The sequence below is a fragment of the Ranitomeya imitator genome, chromosome 8, assembly GCF_032444005.1.
Source record: "Ranitomeya imitator isolate aRanImi1 chromosome 8, aRanImi1.pri, whole genome shotgun sequence".
NCBI lineage: Eukaryota > Metazoa > Chordata > Amphibia > Anura > Dendrobatidae > Ranitomeya > Ranitomeya imitator.
The window spans coordinates 109,157,177-109,175,818 of record NC_091289.1 but is presented as its reverse complement, the minus strand read 5'-3'; the positions used below and the strand labels follow the sequence as shown (position 1 = coordinate 109,175,818).

General features: G+C 43.9%; 1 protein-coding gene across 1 annotated transcript in view; it reads right to left on the bottom strand.

Moving 5' to 3' along the window:
* Window positions 1–18,642, bottom strand: part of CDC73 (cell division cycle 73) — a 119,484-nt gene that overhangs the window by 78,997 nt on the left and 21,845 nt on the right. The window contains exons 3-5 of the mRNA XM_069737278.1: window positions 16,817–16,886; window positions 3,141–3,203; window positions 2,993–3,045 (exon numbers count right to left, since the gene is read on the bottom strand). Of these exons, the coding sequence (XP_069593379.1) occupies window positions 2,993–3,045; window positions 3,141–3,203; window positions 16,817–16,886 (186 nt within the window). The remainder of the gene's footprint in view (window positions 1–2,992; window positions 3,046–3,140; window positions 3,204–16,816; window positions 16,887–18,642) is intronic.

The window sequence follows — 18,642 nt, the reverse complement described above, 5'->3', positions numbered from 1 at the left end:
GGGCACAGTGAACAGTGCAGAGCACCGTATATGGCACAGCACAGCTATGTATGGGGCACAGTGAACGGTGCAGAGCACCGTATATGGCACAGCACAGCTATGGGGCACAGTGAACGGTGCAGAGCACCGTATATGGCACAGCTATGGGGCACAGTGAACGGTGCAGAGCACCGTATATGGCACAGCACAGCTATGGGGCACAGTGAACGGTGCAGAGCACCGTATATGGCACAGCTATGGGGCACAGTGAACGGTGCAGAGCACCGTATATGGCACAGCTATGGGGCACAATGAACGGTGCAGAGCACCGTATATGGCACATCTATGGGGCACAGTGAACGGTGCAGAGCACCGTATATGGCACAGCTAGGGGGCACAATGAACGGTGCAGAGCACTATATGGTTCACACCTATGGGGAAATATGAACGGTGCAGAGCACTATATGGCACAGCTATGGGGAAATAATGATCTATTTTTATTTTTGAAATTCACCGGTAAATGCTGCATTTCCACCCTAGGCTTATACTCGAGTCAATAAGTTTTCCCAGTTTTTTGTGGCAAAATTAGGGGGGTCGGCTTATACTCGGGTCGGCTTATACTCGAGTATATACGGTATCTACTGTCCTTGTCACAGTAACTTTGTCACTGACAAAATATCTTGCAACTGATGGCTGCAAAGTTCTCCGCTCCATTGTTTGGCTGGAAGAGCTGGGCACTGGTTCATTGGTTTGGATGCAGTCTCTCATCCACTGCTTTCAGTACTTCTGGATGAAAGCGCTGTAAATGTCTCTTTAGATTAGAAGCTCTGGTAGGAGAATTTTTATCTTTGCCTGAATATGCACTGATCTTGGCTTCACAGCATTTGTTTTCGGCTGGATCATTTGTCATACACTGACAGACATAATGTTTTCTATCTTGAGTGATGGTGAAATGTTCAAATACAGCTGATTTAATGTGACGCTTCTTTGACATTCTCAGATTTTTAATTCTGCATTCACAATCCAAATGACAATTGTTTTTCCTTAAAACAATTGTACTAAATTATTGCCAGGTCGTACAACTGATATAGTGGTCAGTAATACTGTTATTCCTCATGTACTCACAGCTAACTAGTGCAAAGTTTGTTGAAAGGATAATACTTCTTACAGTCTTCCTCTTCTGAGTAGCAGCTGTGAGATGCTTGGAAGACGCACACCAAACATCTAGTCTAGAGGAGGAGCTTTACTACTAAGAATTTGCAACACATTTTCACTTTCAGTTTCATACACTAAGTAGGGGGGTTGGGGCAGCATGAGGTTAACCAAGTATAACATTAGATAAGGGCAGTGGAGAACAGTGACACACAAGAAGTAAGAAATATCTATCTCCAGCAGAACTGCTTATCACTGTTATTCATAGTTTGATAGAACATATATATTTGAGTAACATTTATAAAATTCATATGAAAGTTCAATTATGAAATATTAATACATTTTTTTTTTTTAAAAACTGGAGTCGGAGTCGGTACATTTCTACCGACTCCAACCAAAACTAACTCCGACTCCACGACTCCGATTCCACAGCCCTGCAGGGAGCTGCTGATGGACGTCCTCATCTCCGTAACAGACAGGCTCTGGTGGGCGACGGAGCTAGGACCGGTCTTCTAAGCATGCTTGTGTGCTGGGAGTATTGGTCCTGCTGTGGGATCTATGAGGATACGGGGTGGCAGTACACGCCGTACTCATAGTCCGCATTGTGGGATTACAGTTGTGACTATTCACACTGTATCCTTCCGGAAAACTGAAAAGGGAACAACGCACATTGAGGTAGATAAGGGTCTATTAAAATACCTGTGTCCACCTCCTACTGACACTAAGCTAAAACGGAGGTTCAGAATGCCAGTTGGTGGGGTGTACACTGCAGAGGAGCTAACTTTTTGTGCAGTGTCAGCCTCCTAGTGGCAGCAGCATACACCCCATGGTTCCTGTGTCCCCCAATGAGGCGATAGAAAAATGTGCTCTATCATTCATGTGGTCAGGTGTGGGGTTTTGTAACTAAGTTTAGTGCATAACTGGTCATATATTGATCATGTGTGTTTGAGGGCTATTAAGTGTGGCAGACTGGTGGGATGGGATTTATTTATATAGTAACATAGTAACATAGTTAGTAAGGCCGAAAAAAGACATTTGTCCATCCAGTTCAGCCTATATTCCATCATAATAAATCCCCAGATCTACGTCCTTCTACAGAACCTAATAATTGTATGATACAATATTGTTCTGCTCCAGGAAGACATCCAGGCCTCTCTTGAACCCCTCGACTGAGTTCGCCATCACCACCTCCTCAGGCAAGCAATTCCAGATTCTCACTGCCCTAACAGTAAAGAATCCTCTTCTATGTTGGTGGAAAAACCTTCTCTCCTCCAGACGCAAAGAATGCCCCCTTGTGCCCGTCACCTTCCTTGGTATAAACAGATCCTCAGCGAGATATTTGTATTGTCCCCTTATATACTTATACATGGTTATTAGATCGCCCCTCAGTCGTCTTTTTTCTAGACTAAATAATCCTAATTTCGCTAATCTATCTGGGTATTGTAGTTTTCCCATCCCCTTTATTAATTTTGTTGCCCTCCTTTGTACTCTCTCTAGTTCCATTATATCCTTCCTGAGCACCGGTGCCCAAAACTGGACACAGTACTCCATGTGCGGTCTAACTAGGGATTTGTACAGAGGCAGTATAATGCTCTCATCATGTGTATCCAGACCTCTTTTAATGCACCCCATGATCCTGTTTGCCTTGGCAGCTGCTGCCTGGCACTGGCTGCTCCAGGTAAGTTTATCATTAACTAGGATCCCCAAGTCCTTCTCCCTGTCAGATTTATGCCTGTAGTGTTAAAAATAAAAAGAACTACTTAATAATGGAAACCATAAGACCTACAGGTTCAGCACCCTAGACAGTCAGGATTGTGTGGGGCCTCATTTAGAACATTTCTATTTTGTAGTAGCATATTACCTCTATTCTGGGTTTCTTCGCTTCAGCTAATATTTCATCTGTAGCCCTCTTCACTAGTAAAGCAAGGCAAAATAAATATTTTGTTTTAGTTACTTTAAGATTTCACGTTCCAAAAACCTGTACCTTACAAATTAGGATTTATACATACCCTGTGAAGATCTCTGAAGGCCAATTTCCAGCGGAGCACTTCTGTCTATACTGGCAGACGTTGCTGCAGAGGAAGAACAGGAAAATCAATCATTGTTAGGCAATTACATATTCCAAAACACAACACACAAAAAAGAAAAGAAAAGAGCGCACTCACCGGTAGTGAAAAACGTCAGGTTTATTCGGACACTAACATCTAGAACGCAGGGAGGGTAGTGAATGCACACGGACTACAGCTGTTTCGTGCACAATGCACTTCTACAGGTCACAGGTAACAGGACCTGTAGAAGTGCATTGTGCACGAAACAGCTGTAGTCCGTGTGCATTCACTACCCTCCCTGCGTTCTAGATGTTAGTGTCCGAATAAACCTGACGTTTTTCACTACCGGTGAGTGCGCTCTTTTCTTTTTTGTGTGGATTTATATGGACTATTGTTGGAGGAGCACCCCGGTATGTGTTGATTTTTTGGCTATGCACGGCAAGTGTGGCGCGATATAGGGGCCGGCTTGTGGGTCTAACGGATAAAAGCGGTGCGGATGTTTCCCTTCTTTTTTTTCCAAAACACAACACAGACTGCCTCCTAGAACGATGACAACACAGCAGGGTGCTGCGGGCGGCTCTGGAGCACGGACAGTGAGGGTTGCGTGCACCTACTGCTTCACCTGGTTAAGGCCCTGCCCTGCTGCACACAAACTACATCACAACCAGCCTCTGCAGGTCTGCCATTGCCACCTTCCATCCTCACAATGGCTCTCACAGTGGACGTGTGGCAGAGGCATAACCGACGGCCGACAGGAGGGCAGGAACAGTTCTGGACGCTTGACTTCGAAATCATCCTATTGTGACTGAACAACGGTATAAAATGTTAGTATGTGGCGGAGCTAAAGAAGGGGTCTAAAGTACTGTCAGAATTAGCATGAGCAGTGCTGACTCCCGGTCTGGAGAGTCAGAATATATTGACACAATGGTCAACCAGCCCGTGCCCACAGCAGACAGCCAGTGTAAAACATACAACATATGCTCAATAGATAAAACCGACACCTCATGATCCTATGACATTTACTGGTAGGCACTCTTACTGGCACACATGGCTATAGACTAATGGCAAACACTGGGAGACAATGGGCCACCATCCCCGGACAGTGGCACATAGGAAAATCATGCCCCCCTTATCTCTGGCTATAAATAAGCTTCAGCTGCCCGGAGTGCTGGGGACACACACCATGGACATTCACACTTAAGTGACAAGGACACAGTGTCACACTAACATTCACAGACATGTACACACACTAAGGACCTGTGCACATGTTTGTGTTGGTTGTGGGTTTTTTTCCCCTACACAGCTGTCACAAAACCTGAAGGATTTCATAGCACCTAAAGGTACCGTCACACTAGACGATATCGCTAGCGATCCGTGACGTTGCAGCGTCCTCGCTAGCGATATCGTCCAGTGTGACAGGCAGCAGCGATCAGGCCCCTGCTGTGCTGTCGCTGGTCGGGGAAGAAAGTCCAGAACTTTATTTGGTCGCTGGACTCCCCGCAGATATCGCTGAATCGGCGTGTGACACCAATTCAGCGATGTCTTCACTGGTAACCAGGGTAAACATCGGGTAACTAAGCGCAGGGCCGCGCTTAGTAACCCGATGTTTACCCTGGTTACCATCCTAAAAGTAAAAAAAACAAACACTACATACTTACCTACCGCTGTCTGTCCTCCAGCGCTGTGCTCTGCACTCCTCCTGTACTGGCTGTGAGCGTCGGTCAGCCGGAAAGCAGAGCGGTGACGTCACCGCTCTGCTTTCCGGCCGCTGTGCTCACAGCCAGTACAGGAGGAGTGCAGAGCACAGCGCTGGAGGACAGACAGCGGTAGGTAAGTATGCAGTGTTTGTTTTTTTTACTTTTAGGATGGTAACCAGGGTAAACATCGGGTTACTAAGCGCGGCCCTGCGCTTAGTTACCCGATGTTTACCCTGGTTACCAGCATAGTTGGTCGCTGGAGAGCTGTCTGTGTGACAGCTCTCCAGCGACCAAACAGCGACGCTGCAGCGATCCGGATTGTTGTCGGTATCGCTGCAGCGTCGCTAAGTGTGACGGTACCTTAAGTGAATGAGATTCCTGAAGACTCCTGAACACACTGTTTACTTTTTCCTTGTAGATGTGCAACAGTTTCAGAACAGCATCACGTCAAATTCTTTCAGAGTTTTATGCTGCAAATGTCTCCCTTACTAATGAGGTGAGGAAAAGTCTGCCACAAAAACTCATGTAAAAACACAGGAACGCCGTGCACATTTTATGCCGCATTTTTCCTGTCAAGAAATGAAGAAATAGAGTAGAATTTCATTTCTGGCTCAAGACACACCACTACAGATGTGTAAATTATAATTAGAGATGGGCAAACCAAAACAGTAAAAGTTGGGCACAGACACCAAACGCTGACTTCATGAGGAAGTCCGTGTTACTCTTTGGGTTAGGCCCCCAGAACACGGGGTGTTTGTCCCTCTGTCATGTGCATGCCAGCACGACAAACACCGCTTCTGATAGGCAGTAAAATCATTACCTCCGGTCAGACAGCCACGGTCCCCATGCTGTCAAATGACAGCGTGAGCCAGGAGCTGTGATCTTAGGTAAAAAGTTTACCTCCAGTCACTGGCGTCGGCTGATGGGACTACTGCTCTCATCAGCCTACACCTGCTGCAGCTGATAACAGCAAGAGCAAGCAATGGCTAATGGGAGCATTCATCAGCAGGCGCCTACGCTCCAAGTAAATAAAAAAAAAAAAAAAAAAACAACACGTGGGTTCCCCTGTATTTTTGACAACCAGCCAGGTAAAACTGACAGCTGGGGGCAACCCTCAGCTGTCAGCGTTAGCAAGGTTGGTTATCAAGAATAGAGGGGTTCCCTTGCTGTTTTTTTTTTTTTAATTATTTAAATGAATAAAAGAAAAACAGCTAGGGGTCTCCCTCATTTTTGACAACCAGCCTTGCTAAAGCAGACAGCTGGGGGCTGGTATTCTAGGCTGGTAGCTCCCCCCCCCTTCCACCTCAAGCCTAAAAATAGCAGCCCGCAACTGCCCAGAAAAGGCGCATCTAAATTCTGGCTATTTGCCCGCCCCTTCCCTTTTGCCCTGTAGCTGTGGCAAGTGGGGTTCATATTTGTGGGGTTGATGTCACTTTTGTATTGTCACATCAAGCCCACAGATAAGTAGTGGAGAGTCATGTATAAGACACCTATCCATTACTAATTCTCTAGTTCTATTGTAAATAAAACACACAGCCAGAATAACATCTTTTTATTTTAAATAAAAACAAAACACACTTTTCCATTTTTATTTAGAAATAAGAAACCGTTAGGGCATGTGCACACGTTGCGGATTTTGCCGCGGATTTTTCCGCAGCGGATTTGGAAAATCCGCAGTGCAAAATCACTGCGGTTTTCACTGCGGATTTTCACGCGGTTTCTTCTGCGGATTCCTCTGCGGGTTTTCAACTGCACTTTCCTATTGGTGCAGGTTGAAAACCACTGCGGAATCCGCAGAAAGAAGTGACATGCTACTTCTTTTTTTCCGCAGCATATCCGCGCGGAATTTTCCGCATCATGTGCACTGCGGTTTTTGTTTTCCATAGGTTAATATTGTACTGTACACCGCATGGAAAACTGCTGCGGATGCGCAGCGTCAAATCCGCAACGTGTGCACATACCCTTATACTTGCCTATCGCCCATTCCATTGAAGCCCTCACCTCCTGTAATAAAACAAGTTTTTTAAAAACGTATCTCCCTCACCTGTCCGTCGTTTTGTTCCATGCTGTAAGCCATGTCTGGGAATTGTTTTCAACCTGAACAGTGCCAAGATGATACCGTCCAGGATGAGAACCACTGGTGAATGAGCTGCCTTAAAAAAATAAATAAATAAATAAAAAAAAAAAAAAATACACTTTTCCTTTTCTTTATTTCAAATAAACTTTATTCTGGATGCATGTTTATTTACTATATAGCTATAGGATTAGTAATGGATAGTACAGACGACTCTCCATTACAAATCTGTGGGCTTGATGTCTCCGGACAATACAAAGGTGATATCAACCCAACAAATATTACCCCACTTGCCAGTGCTAGAGGGCAAGTGGTAAGAGTCGGACAAAGCACCAGAATTGGCTTATCTAATAGATGTGCCTTTTCTGGGCAGCTGCAGGCTATTTTTAGGCTGGAGGGGGCCCAATACCCATGGCCCCTTACCAGCCTGAGAATACCAGCCCTCAGCTGTCTGCTTTAGCAAGGCTGGTTGTCAAAAATAAGGGGAACCCCATGCAGTTTTTTTTTTTTTTTACTTATTAATTTAAATATATATATTAAAAAAAAAAAAAAAAAAAAAAAAAAAAAAAGTGTGGGGACCAGGCTAGTTATCAAAAATATAGGGGAACACACGCCGTGTTTTTTTAAATTATTCAGAGCACTGGGGCCGGATGATGAATACTATCAGCTGCCGCCTGCTCTTGCTGTTATTAGCGGAAGCGGGTGTCAGTTCATGGGAACAGAAGTCCCATCAGCCGATGCCAGTGACTGAAGGTAAACTTTTTACTTCCGATCACAACTGCGTGCTCAGGCTGTCATTTGACAGCATGGGAACTGCAGCTGTCTTACCAGCAGTAATAATTTTACCATCAATCAGAAGCAGTCTTTGTGTATATGTGCATGACAGCATGGCAAACACTGGATGTTCTGACCCCCCCATTCAAGTGAATGGGCTCCGGATAATGTTCTGGTGCCTAAACTTTTTTTTTTTAACCTATTCTGCCAAAACCGAACATCCAGGGGTCCGCACATCTCTAATTATAATGAATTCAGATAGCACAGGCACAGCTCATTTATTCTCTGTCCACTTTAGCAGAGCTGACCAAGACTGGTATAAAACCTCTCCCTCTCTGAGGAGGCAATTTGCATGTAACAATTTAAAGTGTTTTACACCATAAAACTGGTGTAAACAATTTCATGAATCAGGTCCATTGTCTTCCAGTCTTTGGTTGCCATTGATAAAAGTGTCCGTGACAGACACCTAAAGTTAGGCTGGTTTCACACAGAGTTTTGCAGTCCGTGACTCACAGACCGGCTGCATATCTCCTGTCCCGAAGATGACAACCTTAAAGGTACCGTCACACATAGCGACGCTGCAGCGATACCGACAACGATCCGGATCGCTGCAGCGTCGCTGTTTGGTCGCTGGAGAGCTGTCACACAGACAGCTCTCCAGCGACCAACGATCCCGAGGTCCCCGGTAACCAGGATAAACATCGGGTAACTAAGCGCAGGGCCGCGCTTAGTAACCCGATGTTTACCCTGGTTACCATCCTAAAAAGTAAAAAAAAAAAAAAACACTACATACTTACCTACCGCTGTCTGTCCTCGGCGCTCTGCTTCTCTGGTCTGGCTGTGAGCGCCGGGCAGCCAGAAAGCAGAGCGGTGACGTCACCGCTCTGCTTTCCGGCTGACCGACGCTCACAGCCAGAGCAGGAGGAGAGCAGAGCGCAGCGCTGGAGGACAGACGGCTGTAGGTAAGTATGTAGTGTTTGTTTTTTTACTTTTAGGATGGTAACCAGGGTAAACATCGGGTTACTAAGCGCGGCCCTGCGCTTAGTTACCCGATGTTTACCCTGGTTACCAGCAAAGACATCGCTGAATCGGTGTCACACACGCCGATTCAGCGATATCTACGGGGAGTCCAGCGACGAAATAAAGTTCTGGACTTTCTTCCCCGACCAGCGATCTCCCAGCAGGGGCCTGATCGCTGCTGCCTGTCACACTGGACGATATCGCTAGCGAGGACGCTGCAACGTCACGGATCGCTAGCGATATCGTCTAGTGTGACAGTACCTTAAGGGTATGTTTCCATGGTCCAGATATGCAGCGGTTTTTGTACACGCGGTGAATTCACATGTGTTCATTGAACCGTGCGGAATCAGTGCATCCTATGCATGGACTGTGTAGTTTAGCTTGTGGAGACTGAGCGTCTCCGCAAGATAAATAGACATGCTGAGGTCTATAAAGACGCGCCGCATGTGCGTATACGTAGGTCTGCCACCTGCGTATTTGAATACATAGTGGAGATGGAATTTCATAAAATCCCTTCCACTATGCTCTAACATCTGGCCGTTGCGGATTGGATGCTGCAGCTGTATGCAGCGTCCAATCTGCAGCGTTTCCTGACGGTAGAAACATACCCTAAAAGGACAACCATGAGGTTTTAAGTCCAGGCAGAGACCCACGCTCAGTGCATGTACTGTTCTCCGTACATGGACAGTGAAAACCGGCCATCTGACCTCATCAGGCATGAACAATAGCGCTCACTGAATTATGCCAATTCTTCTTGGCCAATTCATAGCAAGCCTAAAGTGTCTCAACCACCCAAAGAGTTTTTTGCTGCATGTTGTCCAACATAAAAACCGTCATCTACAATTTTTGCAGCAAGAGACATTCTCATAGATGCACAGCTCAGGTTAAATTTTTTTAAATTCTGGAATGAAAAATATTCTGAACCAGCACCGACACTAATTAAGGTGTATAAAGCTGCATACACCAACACATGGTCTGCCTGCGTGTGTAATGGAATGTCTAGATAGTATGCGTTATAAATGCTCCTAATTAACGTGAGCAAATCTGAGTGAAAATAAAAGGCACGGATTATACCTGATTAATATACCCAGATGGGGACTATCAGGTAGTGACTGCCTACCTATTTGGTTGGCTTTCCCCCTTGCATGCAAAGTCTCCTTTCCTTGCTAGTGGTCAGGAGGGTGAACCGATGGCACACGGGATGGTTCTTCCTGCCTTTGGAGCTAGGCTGCAGGCGGTGTCTGCAGTGTTCCGATTGGGCACGCTTACTGAGACACTAAAAGAAAAAAACTGCTGCCCTGGGCACAGGGACATCAGTGGCTACAGGCTCTTCCTTAGGCAAAAAAAAAAAAAAAAAAAAAAAAAGAGCGTGGTTTATTCATTTGTGTTTTGGAGGAACTGTCCTTTGTCAGGGGGCCCGGGCTACTGACAGCTCTTTTTAACCCCTTTACCCCCAAGGGTGGTTTGCACGTTAATGACCAGGCCAATTTTTACAATTCTGACCACTGTCCCTTTATGAGGTTATAACTCTGGAACGCTTCAACGGATCCTGGTGATTCTGACATTGTTTTCTCGTGACATATTGTACTTCATGATAGTGGTAAAATTTCTTTGATAGTACCTGCGTTTATTTGTGAAAAAAACGGAAATTTGGCGAAAATTTTGAAAATTTCGCAATTTTCAAACTTTGAATTTTTATGCAATTAAATCACAGAGATATGTCACACAAAATACTTACGGTAATAAGTAACATTTCCCACATGTCTCCTTTACATCAGCATAATTTTGGAACCAATTTTTTTTTTTGTTAGGGAGTTATAAGGGTTAAAAGTTGACCAGCAATTTCTCATTTTTACAACACCATTTTTTTTTAGGGACCACGTCTCATTTGAAGTCATTTTGAGGGGTCTATATGATAGAAAATGCCCAAGTGTGACACCATTCTAAAAACTGCACCCCTCAAGGTGCTCAAAACCACATTCAAGAAGTTTATTAACCCTTCAGGTGTTTAATAGGAATTTTTGGAATGTTTAAATAAAAATGAACATTTAACTTTTTTTACACAAAAAATTTACTTCAGCTCCAATTTGTTTTATTTTACCAAGGGTAACAGGAGAAATTGGACCCAAAAAGTTGTTGTCCAATTTGTCCTGAGTACGCTGATACCCCATATGTGGCAGTAAACCACTGTTTGGGCGCATGGGAGAGCTCGGAAGGGAAGGAGCGCTATTTGACTTTTCAATGCAAAATTGACAGGAATTGAGATGGGACGCCATGTTGCGTTTGGAGAGCCACTGATGTGCCTAAACATTGAAACCCCCCACAAGTGACACCATTTTGGAAAGTAGACCCCCTAAGGAACTTATCTGGATGTGTGGTGAGCACTTTGACCCACCAAGTGCTTCACAGAAGTTTATAATGCAGAACCGTAAAAATAAAAAATCATATTTTTTCACAAAAATTATATTTTTGCCCCCAATTTTTTATTTTTCCAAGGGTAAGAGAAGAAATTGGACCTCAAAAGTTGTTGTCCAATTTGTCCCGAGTACGCTGATACCCCATATGTGGCAGTAAACCACTGTTTGGGCGCATGGGAGAGCTCGGAAGGGAAGGAGCGCCGTTTGACTTTTCAATGCAAAATTGACAGGAATTGAGATGGGACGCCATGTTGCGTTTGGAGAGCCACTGATGTGCCTAAACATTGAAAACCCCCACAAGTGACACCATTTTGGAAAGTAGACCCCCTAAGGAACTTATCTGGATGTGTGGTGAGCACTTTGACCCACCAAGGGCTTCACAGAAGTTTATAATGCAGAGCCATAAAAATAAAACAAAATTTTTTTCCCACAAAAATTATTTTTTAGCCCCCAGTTTTGTATTTTCCCTAGAGTAACAGGAGAAATTGGACCACAAAAGTTGTTGTCCAATTTGTCCTGAGTACGCTGATACCCCATATGTGGGGGGGAACCACCGTTTGGGCGCATGGGAGGGTTCGGAAGGGAAGGAGCGCCATTTGGAATGCAGACTTAGATGGAATGGTCTGCAGGCGTCACATTGCGTTTGCAGAGCCCCTAATGTACCTAAACAGTAGAAACCCCCCACAAGTGGCACCATTTTGGAAAGTAGACCCCCTAAGGAACTCATCTTGATGTGTTGTGAGAGCTTTGAACCCCCAAGTATTTCACTACAGTTTATAACGCAGAGCCATGCAAATAAAAAATATTTTTTTTTCCACAAAAATTATATTTTAGCCCCCAGTTTTGTATTTTTCCAAGGTTAGCAGGAGAAATTGGACCCTAAATGTTGTTGTCCAATTTGTCCTGAGTACGCTGATACCCGATATGTGGGGGGGAACCACCGTTTGGGCGCATGGGAGGGCTCGGAAGGGAAGGAGCATCATTTGGAATGCAGACTTAGATGGATTGGTCTGCAGGCGTCACATTGCGTTTGCAGAGCCCCTAATGTACCTAAACAGTAGAAACCCCCCACAAGTGACCCCATATTGGAAACTAGACCCCTCAATGAACTTATCTAGATGTGTTGTGAGAACTTTGAACCCCCAAGTGTTTCACTACAGTTTATAACGCAGAGCCGTGAAAATAAAATATCTTTTTGTTTTCCCACAAAAATTATTTTTTAGCCCCCAGTTTTGTATTTTCCCAAGGGTAACAGGAGAAATTGGTCCACAAAAGTTGTTGTCCAATTTGTCCTGAGTACGCTGATACCCCATATGTTGGGGTAAACCCCTGTTTGGGCACACAGGAGAGCTCGGAAGGGAAGGAGCACTGTTTTACTTTTTCAACGCAGAATTGGCTGGAATTGAGATCGGACGCCATGTCGTGTTTGGAGAGCCCCTGATGTGCCGAAACAGTGGAAACCCCCCAATTATAACTGAAACCCTAATCTAAACACACCCCTAACCCTAATTCCAACGGTAACCCTAACCACACCTCTAACCCTGACACACCCCTAACCCTAATCCCAACCCTATTCCCAACTGTAAATGTAATCTAAACCCTAACCCTAACTTTAGCCCCAACCCTAACTGTAGCCCCAATCCTAGCCCTAACCCTAGCCCTAACCCTAGCCCTAACCCTAGCCCTAACCCTAGCCCTAACCCTAGCCCTAACCCTAGCCCTAACCCTAGCCCTAACCCTAGCCCTAACCCTAGCCCTAACCCTAGCCCTAACCCTAGCCCTAACCCTAGCCCTAATGGGAAAATGGAAATAAATACATTTTTTTTTATTTTTCCCTAACTAAGGGGGTGATGAAGGGGGGTTTGATTTACTTTTATAGCGAGTTTTTTAGCGGATTTTTATGATTGGCAGCCGTCACACACTGAAAGACCCTTTTTATTGCAAAAAATATTTTTTGCAATACCACATTTTGAGAGCTATAATTTTTCCATATTTTGGTCCACAGAGTCATGTGAGGTCTTGTTTTTTGCGGGACGAGTTGACGTTTTTATTGAAAACATTTTTGGGCACGTGACATTTTTTTATCGCTTTTTATTCCGATTTTTGTGAGGAAGAATGACCAAAAGCCAGCTATTCATGAATTTCTATTGGGGGAGGCGTTTATACCGTTCCGCGTTTGGTAAAATTGATAAATCAGTTTTATTCTTCGGGTCAGTACGATTACAGCGATACCTCATTTATATCATTTTTTTATGGTTTGGTGCTTTTATACGATAAAAACTATTTTACAGAAAAAATAATTATTTTTGCATCGCTTTATTCTCAGGACTATAACTTTTTTATTTTTTTGCTGATGATGCTGTATGGCGGCTCTTTTTTTGCGGGACAATATGACGCTTTCAGCGGTACCATGGTTATTTATATCTGTCTTTTTGATCGCGTGTTATTCCACTTTTTGTTCGGCGGTATGATAATAAAGCGTTGTTTTTTGCCTCGTTTTTTTTTTTTTTTTCTTACGGTGTTTACTGAAGGGGTTAACTAGTGGGCCAGTTTTATAGGTCGGGCCGTTACGGACGCGGCGATACTAAATATGTGTACTTTTATTGTTTTTTTTTTTTATTTAGATGAAGAAATGTATTTATGGGAATAATATATTTTTTTTTTTTTCATTATTTTGGAATATTTTTTTTTATTTTTTTTACACATTTGGAAAATTTTTTTTTACTTTTTTACTTTGTCCCAGGGGGGGACATCACAGATCAGTGATCTGACAGTTTGCACAGCACTCTGTCAGATCACTGATCTGATAGGAGTGCAGGCTGCTTCACAGTGCCTGCTCTGAGCAGGCTCTGTGAAGCCACCTCCCTCCCTGCAGGACCCGGATCCGCGGCCATCTTGGATCCGGGGCTCGAGCAGGGAGGGAGGTGAGGAGACCCTCGCAGCAACGCGATCACATCGCGTTGCTGCGGGGGGCTCAGGGAAGCCCGCAGGGAGCCCCCTCCCTGCGCGGTGCTTCCCTGCACCGCCGGCACATCGCGATCATCTTTGATCGCGGTGTGCCAGGGGTGGTCCGTGACCGCTCCTGGCACATAGTGCCGGATGTCAGCTGCGATAAGCAGCTGACACCCGGCCGCGATCGGCCGCGCTCCCCCCGTGAGCGCCGCCGATCGCGCTGGACGTACTATCCCGTCCAGGGTCAGATAAGCCCAGGGCACCTCGACGGGATAGTACGTCTAAGGTCACAGAGGGGTTAAAGGTAAGTATCAATGCTCATTGGTCAAAAAGTTTTGTATATGATAAGGAATTCACTTTTTATTTTCAAATGCAAATCATTGTATTTCGCCATTTAGACTTGTTGACTTTTATGTGTTTAATGCAAATATTGACTTATTCTCGGCTTTCGACACCTGATGCATGTAAATTACCAGCAATGCTTCTCTACCTTTTCTATACCCTAGTAGGAAGTACCCTTTAATTTACCATTGGGTACTGCTTTATAATGTTGAGATAATGGATGTCCTGTGAATTGTCGCTTAAAGGTGATGTCCGGTTTAAAATCATTATGTCTGCATTCTCCAGTCGCGGGTTGGAAACCGGCAAATCCTCGCAGCGCACAGTGCATGCACTGATAGGGGGAGACTCATAAGCTTGCAGGCACACAGTGAATGCAGACATTGATTTGGACAGGACAACCATTTTAATGTTATAGGCATGTTCTTTTATCCTTAACCGCAAATCACGTTTTGTTCTCTCCACATCTAATTTTTGACAAATGCAACATAACTTGCCATAGCAAGGGTATAATATGTGGGTTTTTATCCTAAATGTCTTCTGGGGCTCTGAAATTATGCACTGGGTGACAGTTTTGCGTTATTTTAGACCAGCGGTCCCCAACCTTTTTGACCTTGAGAGCCACATTTAGCACTGATAGAGGGTCGTGAGCCATATTCATCTCTGAGAGGTGGTCACGTGCAACATTCTGCTTCTGTCCCCCTCAAAGTCGTGTCAACCAAAGCCACCATTACGGGTATAATGATAACCGAAGCTTTTCCACAGAAATCACTCCAAAGCAGTACACTGAGATCCAAAGGTTCCCACACAGCCCCAATTCAGTATTATCCCATCAAGGACTCCTAACACATTGTTGCATCCAGCTTCAAGAACCTCCTCTAATAGGTAGTATCATCCTCCAGCGTACCATACCTAAAACATCTCTAAACCCCTAAGACCAGTATATGTGCATCCAGATCTGATCTTTTGTGCAGGGCTACTCAAAAATTCACAATTTTGAGATGTGCTCTTCATACCTGTTTGCTAGACCTGGAGCTAATGCACCAAGCCGGCAGACAGTCGCGAGCCACAATTCCTGGGACCGCGAGCCACATGTGGCTCCTGAGCTACAGGTTGGGGACCCCTGTTTTAGACAATAGGCATTTCTTGCAAAAGTAAAAAAAAAACAAAAACACCATTTTTTTTTTGGTTTAGGTAAGTTAAAGTTTCTAACTACTGTGGGGGCACACATGATCGTACGGTAAGCTTCTGAAGAATGAACATCGATACTCACCTTTAAAAGAACTGTAAGTAGCTCTGGCCCTGAAGTAGGACAGTTCCTCAGAAACGCGTACAATTAAACTACGCTCTTTTTTTGCCCAAGAGCCTGTAGCCAGTGAAAGCAGACTATGCACGCCATCGGTGCACGGAGGAAAGCCATCCAAATAGGTAGGTACTCGCTGCCCGACAGTCTGCACTTATGTATATTAACCAAGTATAATCAGTACCTTTTGAGTGTCAGATTTATTTTCACTGTCAGAGTTGCTCACATTACTTTTCGCAAACAAGCAAATAGCTGCATTTAGAGCATACGTTTCCTTTTTAAAAACAATCTGGTGTATAGCCTGAAGACAACATGCAAGTAGAATTGCAAATATCCTGGGATCCATATAGAATTCTTTCTATACTTGTTAGTTTCATTTGCAGTGTGAGGCTGGTGGGATCAAATGAGAAGCGGAGATTTCAAAGTTTTTTTGCCCCTTTACCTGCAAGAGCCTGTGCACACAATGCAGATTTGTGAAACCCTGAAGTGTTTCCTGATGCCCATAAAGTGAAGGAGATTCCTTACGTCTAATGCAACGGAGTGTTAGTGCAGATTTAAATGTCATTAATTTCAGAGTTTCTGCTGCAGATTTCTCCATCACTATTGAGTGGGGAAAAATCTGCACCAAAAACGCACCAAATACTTAACGTATGCGCATACCCTTATACAAGGTCAAAAAACAGCCAGTTCTTATATTGTATAGATGCTTTGCCGATTAAAAGCTTTCCTCTTCAAAAATTCGTTATATAGTTTCAGATATATTGGCTTTTTATTTAGTGCTAATTTTTATGGAATTTTTAAAGGGGCAGGGGGGTGCTGGTATTGATGCAAAGAAGTCTAAAGACACGGCCCTCCTTGGTAAAGCCAATGAAAACTCATCTCTCTAGATCCGTATGGCACAATTACAAAAAAAAGAAAACGCGCAATAGTCAGGGTAGCAGCAGGTATACAAAAGCAACAAAAACTCAACTATTGTCTTGATGACAGGTTGCCTTTAATTTACAATGGCATGTTGCAAAAACGTCATAAAGGAGTACTCAAAAGGGCAAAAACGTACTTACATGTTTCGCCATTCAAGTAAGCAAGAAGGTCTTTTCTGTCAGGTCTTCTGACAACTGGAATGTTTTCTGTCTGGGGAAAAGAGAAACGCAAAGCAATATACAAAATCAAAAACATTAATGGTCGAAAGAAAGATGTAATAAAAAACAAGTTGACATTAAGGCTTTAGGACTACATCGGAGCTTCGTGAGAACATTTTTGGTAAGACATTGGTGAACGAGGGACAGTCTCTTGTTATTATCATTCCATGTTTTTCATAGACACCTCTCCATTACTAATCACAGGGGTTGATCACAGCTGACATTGACCTCAACTACCATTACCCTGATTTGCCACCGCACATGGGCAAATCGTGAAGACCCGGGCAAAGCACCAGAATTGGAGCATCTAATGTGAGTGGCTGTGGGCTTGCATTTTTAGGCTGGGAAGGGCCCAATATCCAGGGAACTTCTCAACCCGATATCAACCAACAGCTATCTGCTTTACCTTTGCTGGTTATCAAAAACAGGGCCCCCTCCCCCACATTTTTTTTTAAACTATTTAATAGGTTAAATAAGGTTAACACCTTTTAATGTCACATGAAAGGCACTAAAGGGCGTGCCACAATGGGCGTGCACTAGGGATGTGCCGTCATTGAGTGGCGGACCCTGAGAAGCGGGCTGCAGTGTTTCCGGGTCCGTCACTGCTAGCGCAGCTAGAGCTAGCAGATGCTCTATCTGCACTAGCGCGATGCAAACGTCGGCACTTGCGTTACAGCAGGCCGTTAGCGTATGTGCTGAACGGGCTGCTGCTAAAGCAGTGTGAACCTGGCCTTATGAGGTTATAACTCGAACGCTTAAACGGATCCCGGTGATTGACAGTTTTCTCGTGATATATTGTACTTCATGTTAGTGGTAAAAGTTCCTTGACATTACTTGAGTTTATTTGTGAAAAAAAAAAACAGAAATTTGGCGAAAATTTCGCAATTTTCCAACGTTGAATAGTCATGCCCTTAAATCACAGAGTTCTGTCACCCAAAATACTTAAAGTAACATTTCCCACATGTCTACTTTACATCAGCACAATTTTGGAACCAACATTTTTTTTTTGTTAGGGAGTTATAAGGGTTAAACGTTGACCAGCAATTTCTCATTTTTACAACACCATTTTTTTTTTTTAGGGACCACATCACATTTGAAGTCACTTTGAGGGGTCTATATGATAGAAAATACCCAAGTGTGACACCATTCTAAAAAAGGCACCCCTAAAGGTGCTCAAAACCACATTCAAGAACTTTATTAACCCTTCAGGTGCTTCACAGGAATTTTTGGAATGTTTTAAAGAAAAAAAAAAAAAAATGAACATTAACTTTTTCACCAAAAATGTACTTCTGATCCAATTTATTTTATTTTACCAAGGGTAATAGCAGAAATTGGATCCCAAAAGTTGTTGTACAATTTCTCCTGAGTACGCTGATACCCCACATGTGGGGGTAAACCACTGTTTGGGTTCATGGCAGAGCTTGTAAGCGAAGGAGCGCCATTTGACTTTTCAATGCAAAATTGGCTGGAATTGAGATAGGACACCATGTCTCGTTTGGAGAGCCCCTGATGTGCCTAAACAGTGGAAACCCCCCAAAAGTGACCCCATTTTGGAAAGTAGACCCCCTAAGGAACTTCTCTAGATGTGTGGTGAGCACTTTGAACTCTTAAGTGCTTCACAGAAGTTTATAATGTAGAAAATAAAAAAATAAAAAATTTCCACAAAAATGATTTTTTAGCCCCCAGTTTTGTATTTTCCCATGGGTAACAGGAGAAATTCGACCCCAAAAATTATTGTCCAATTTGTC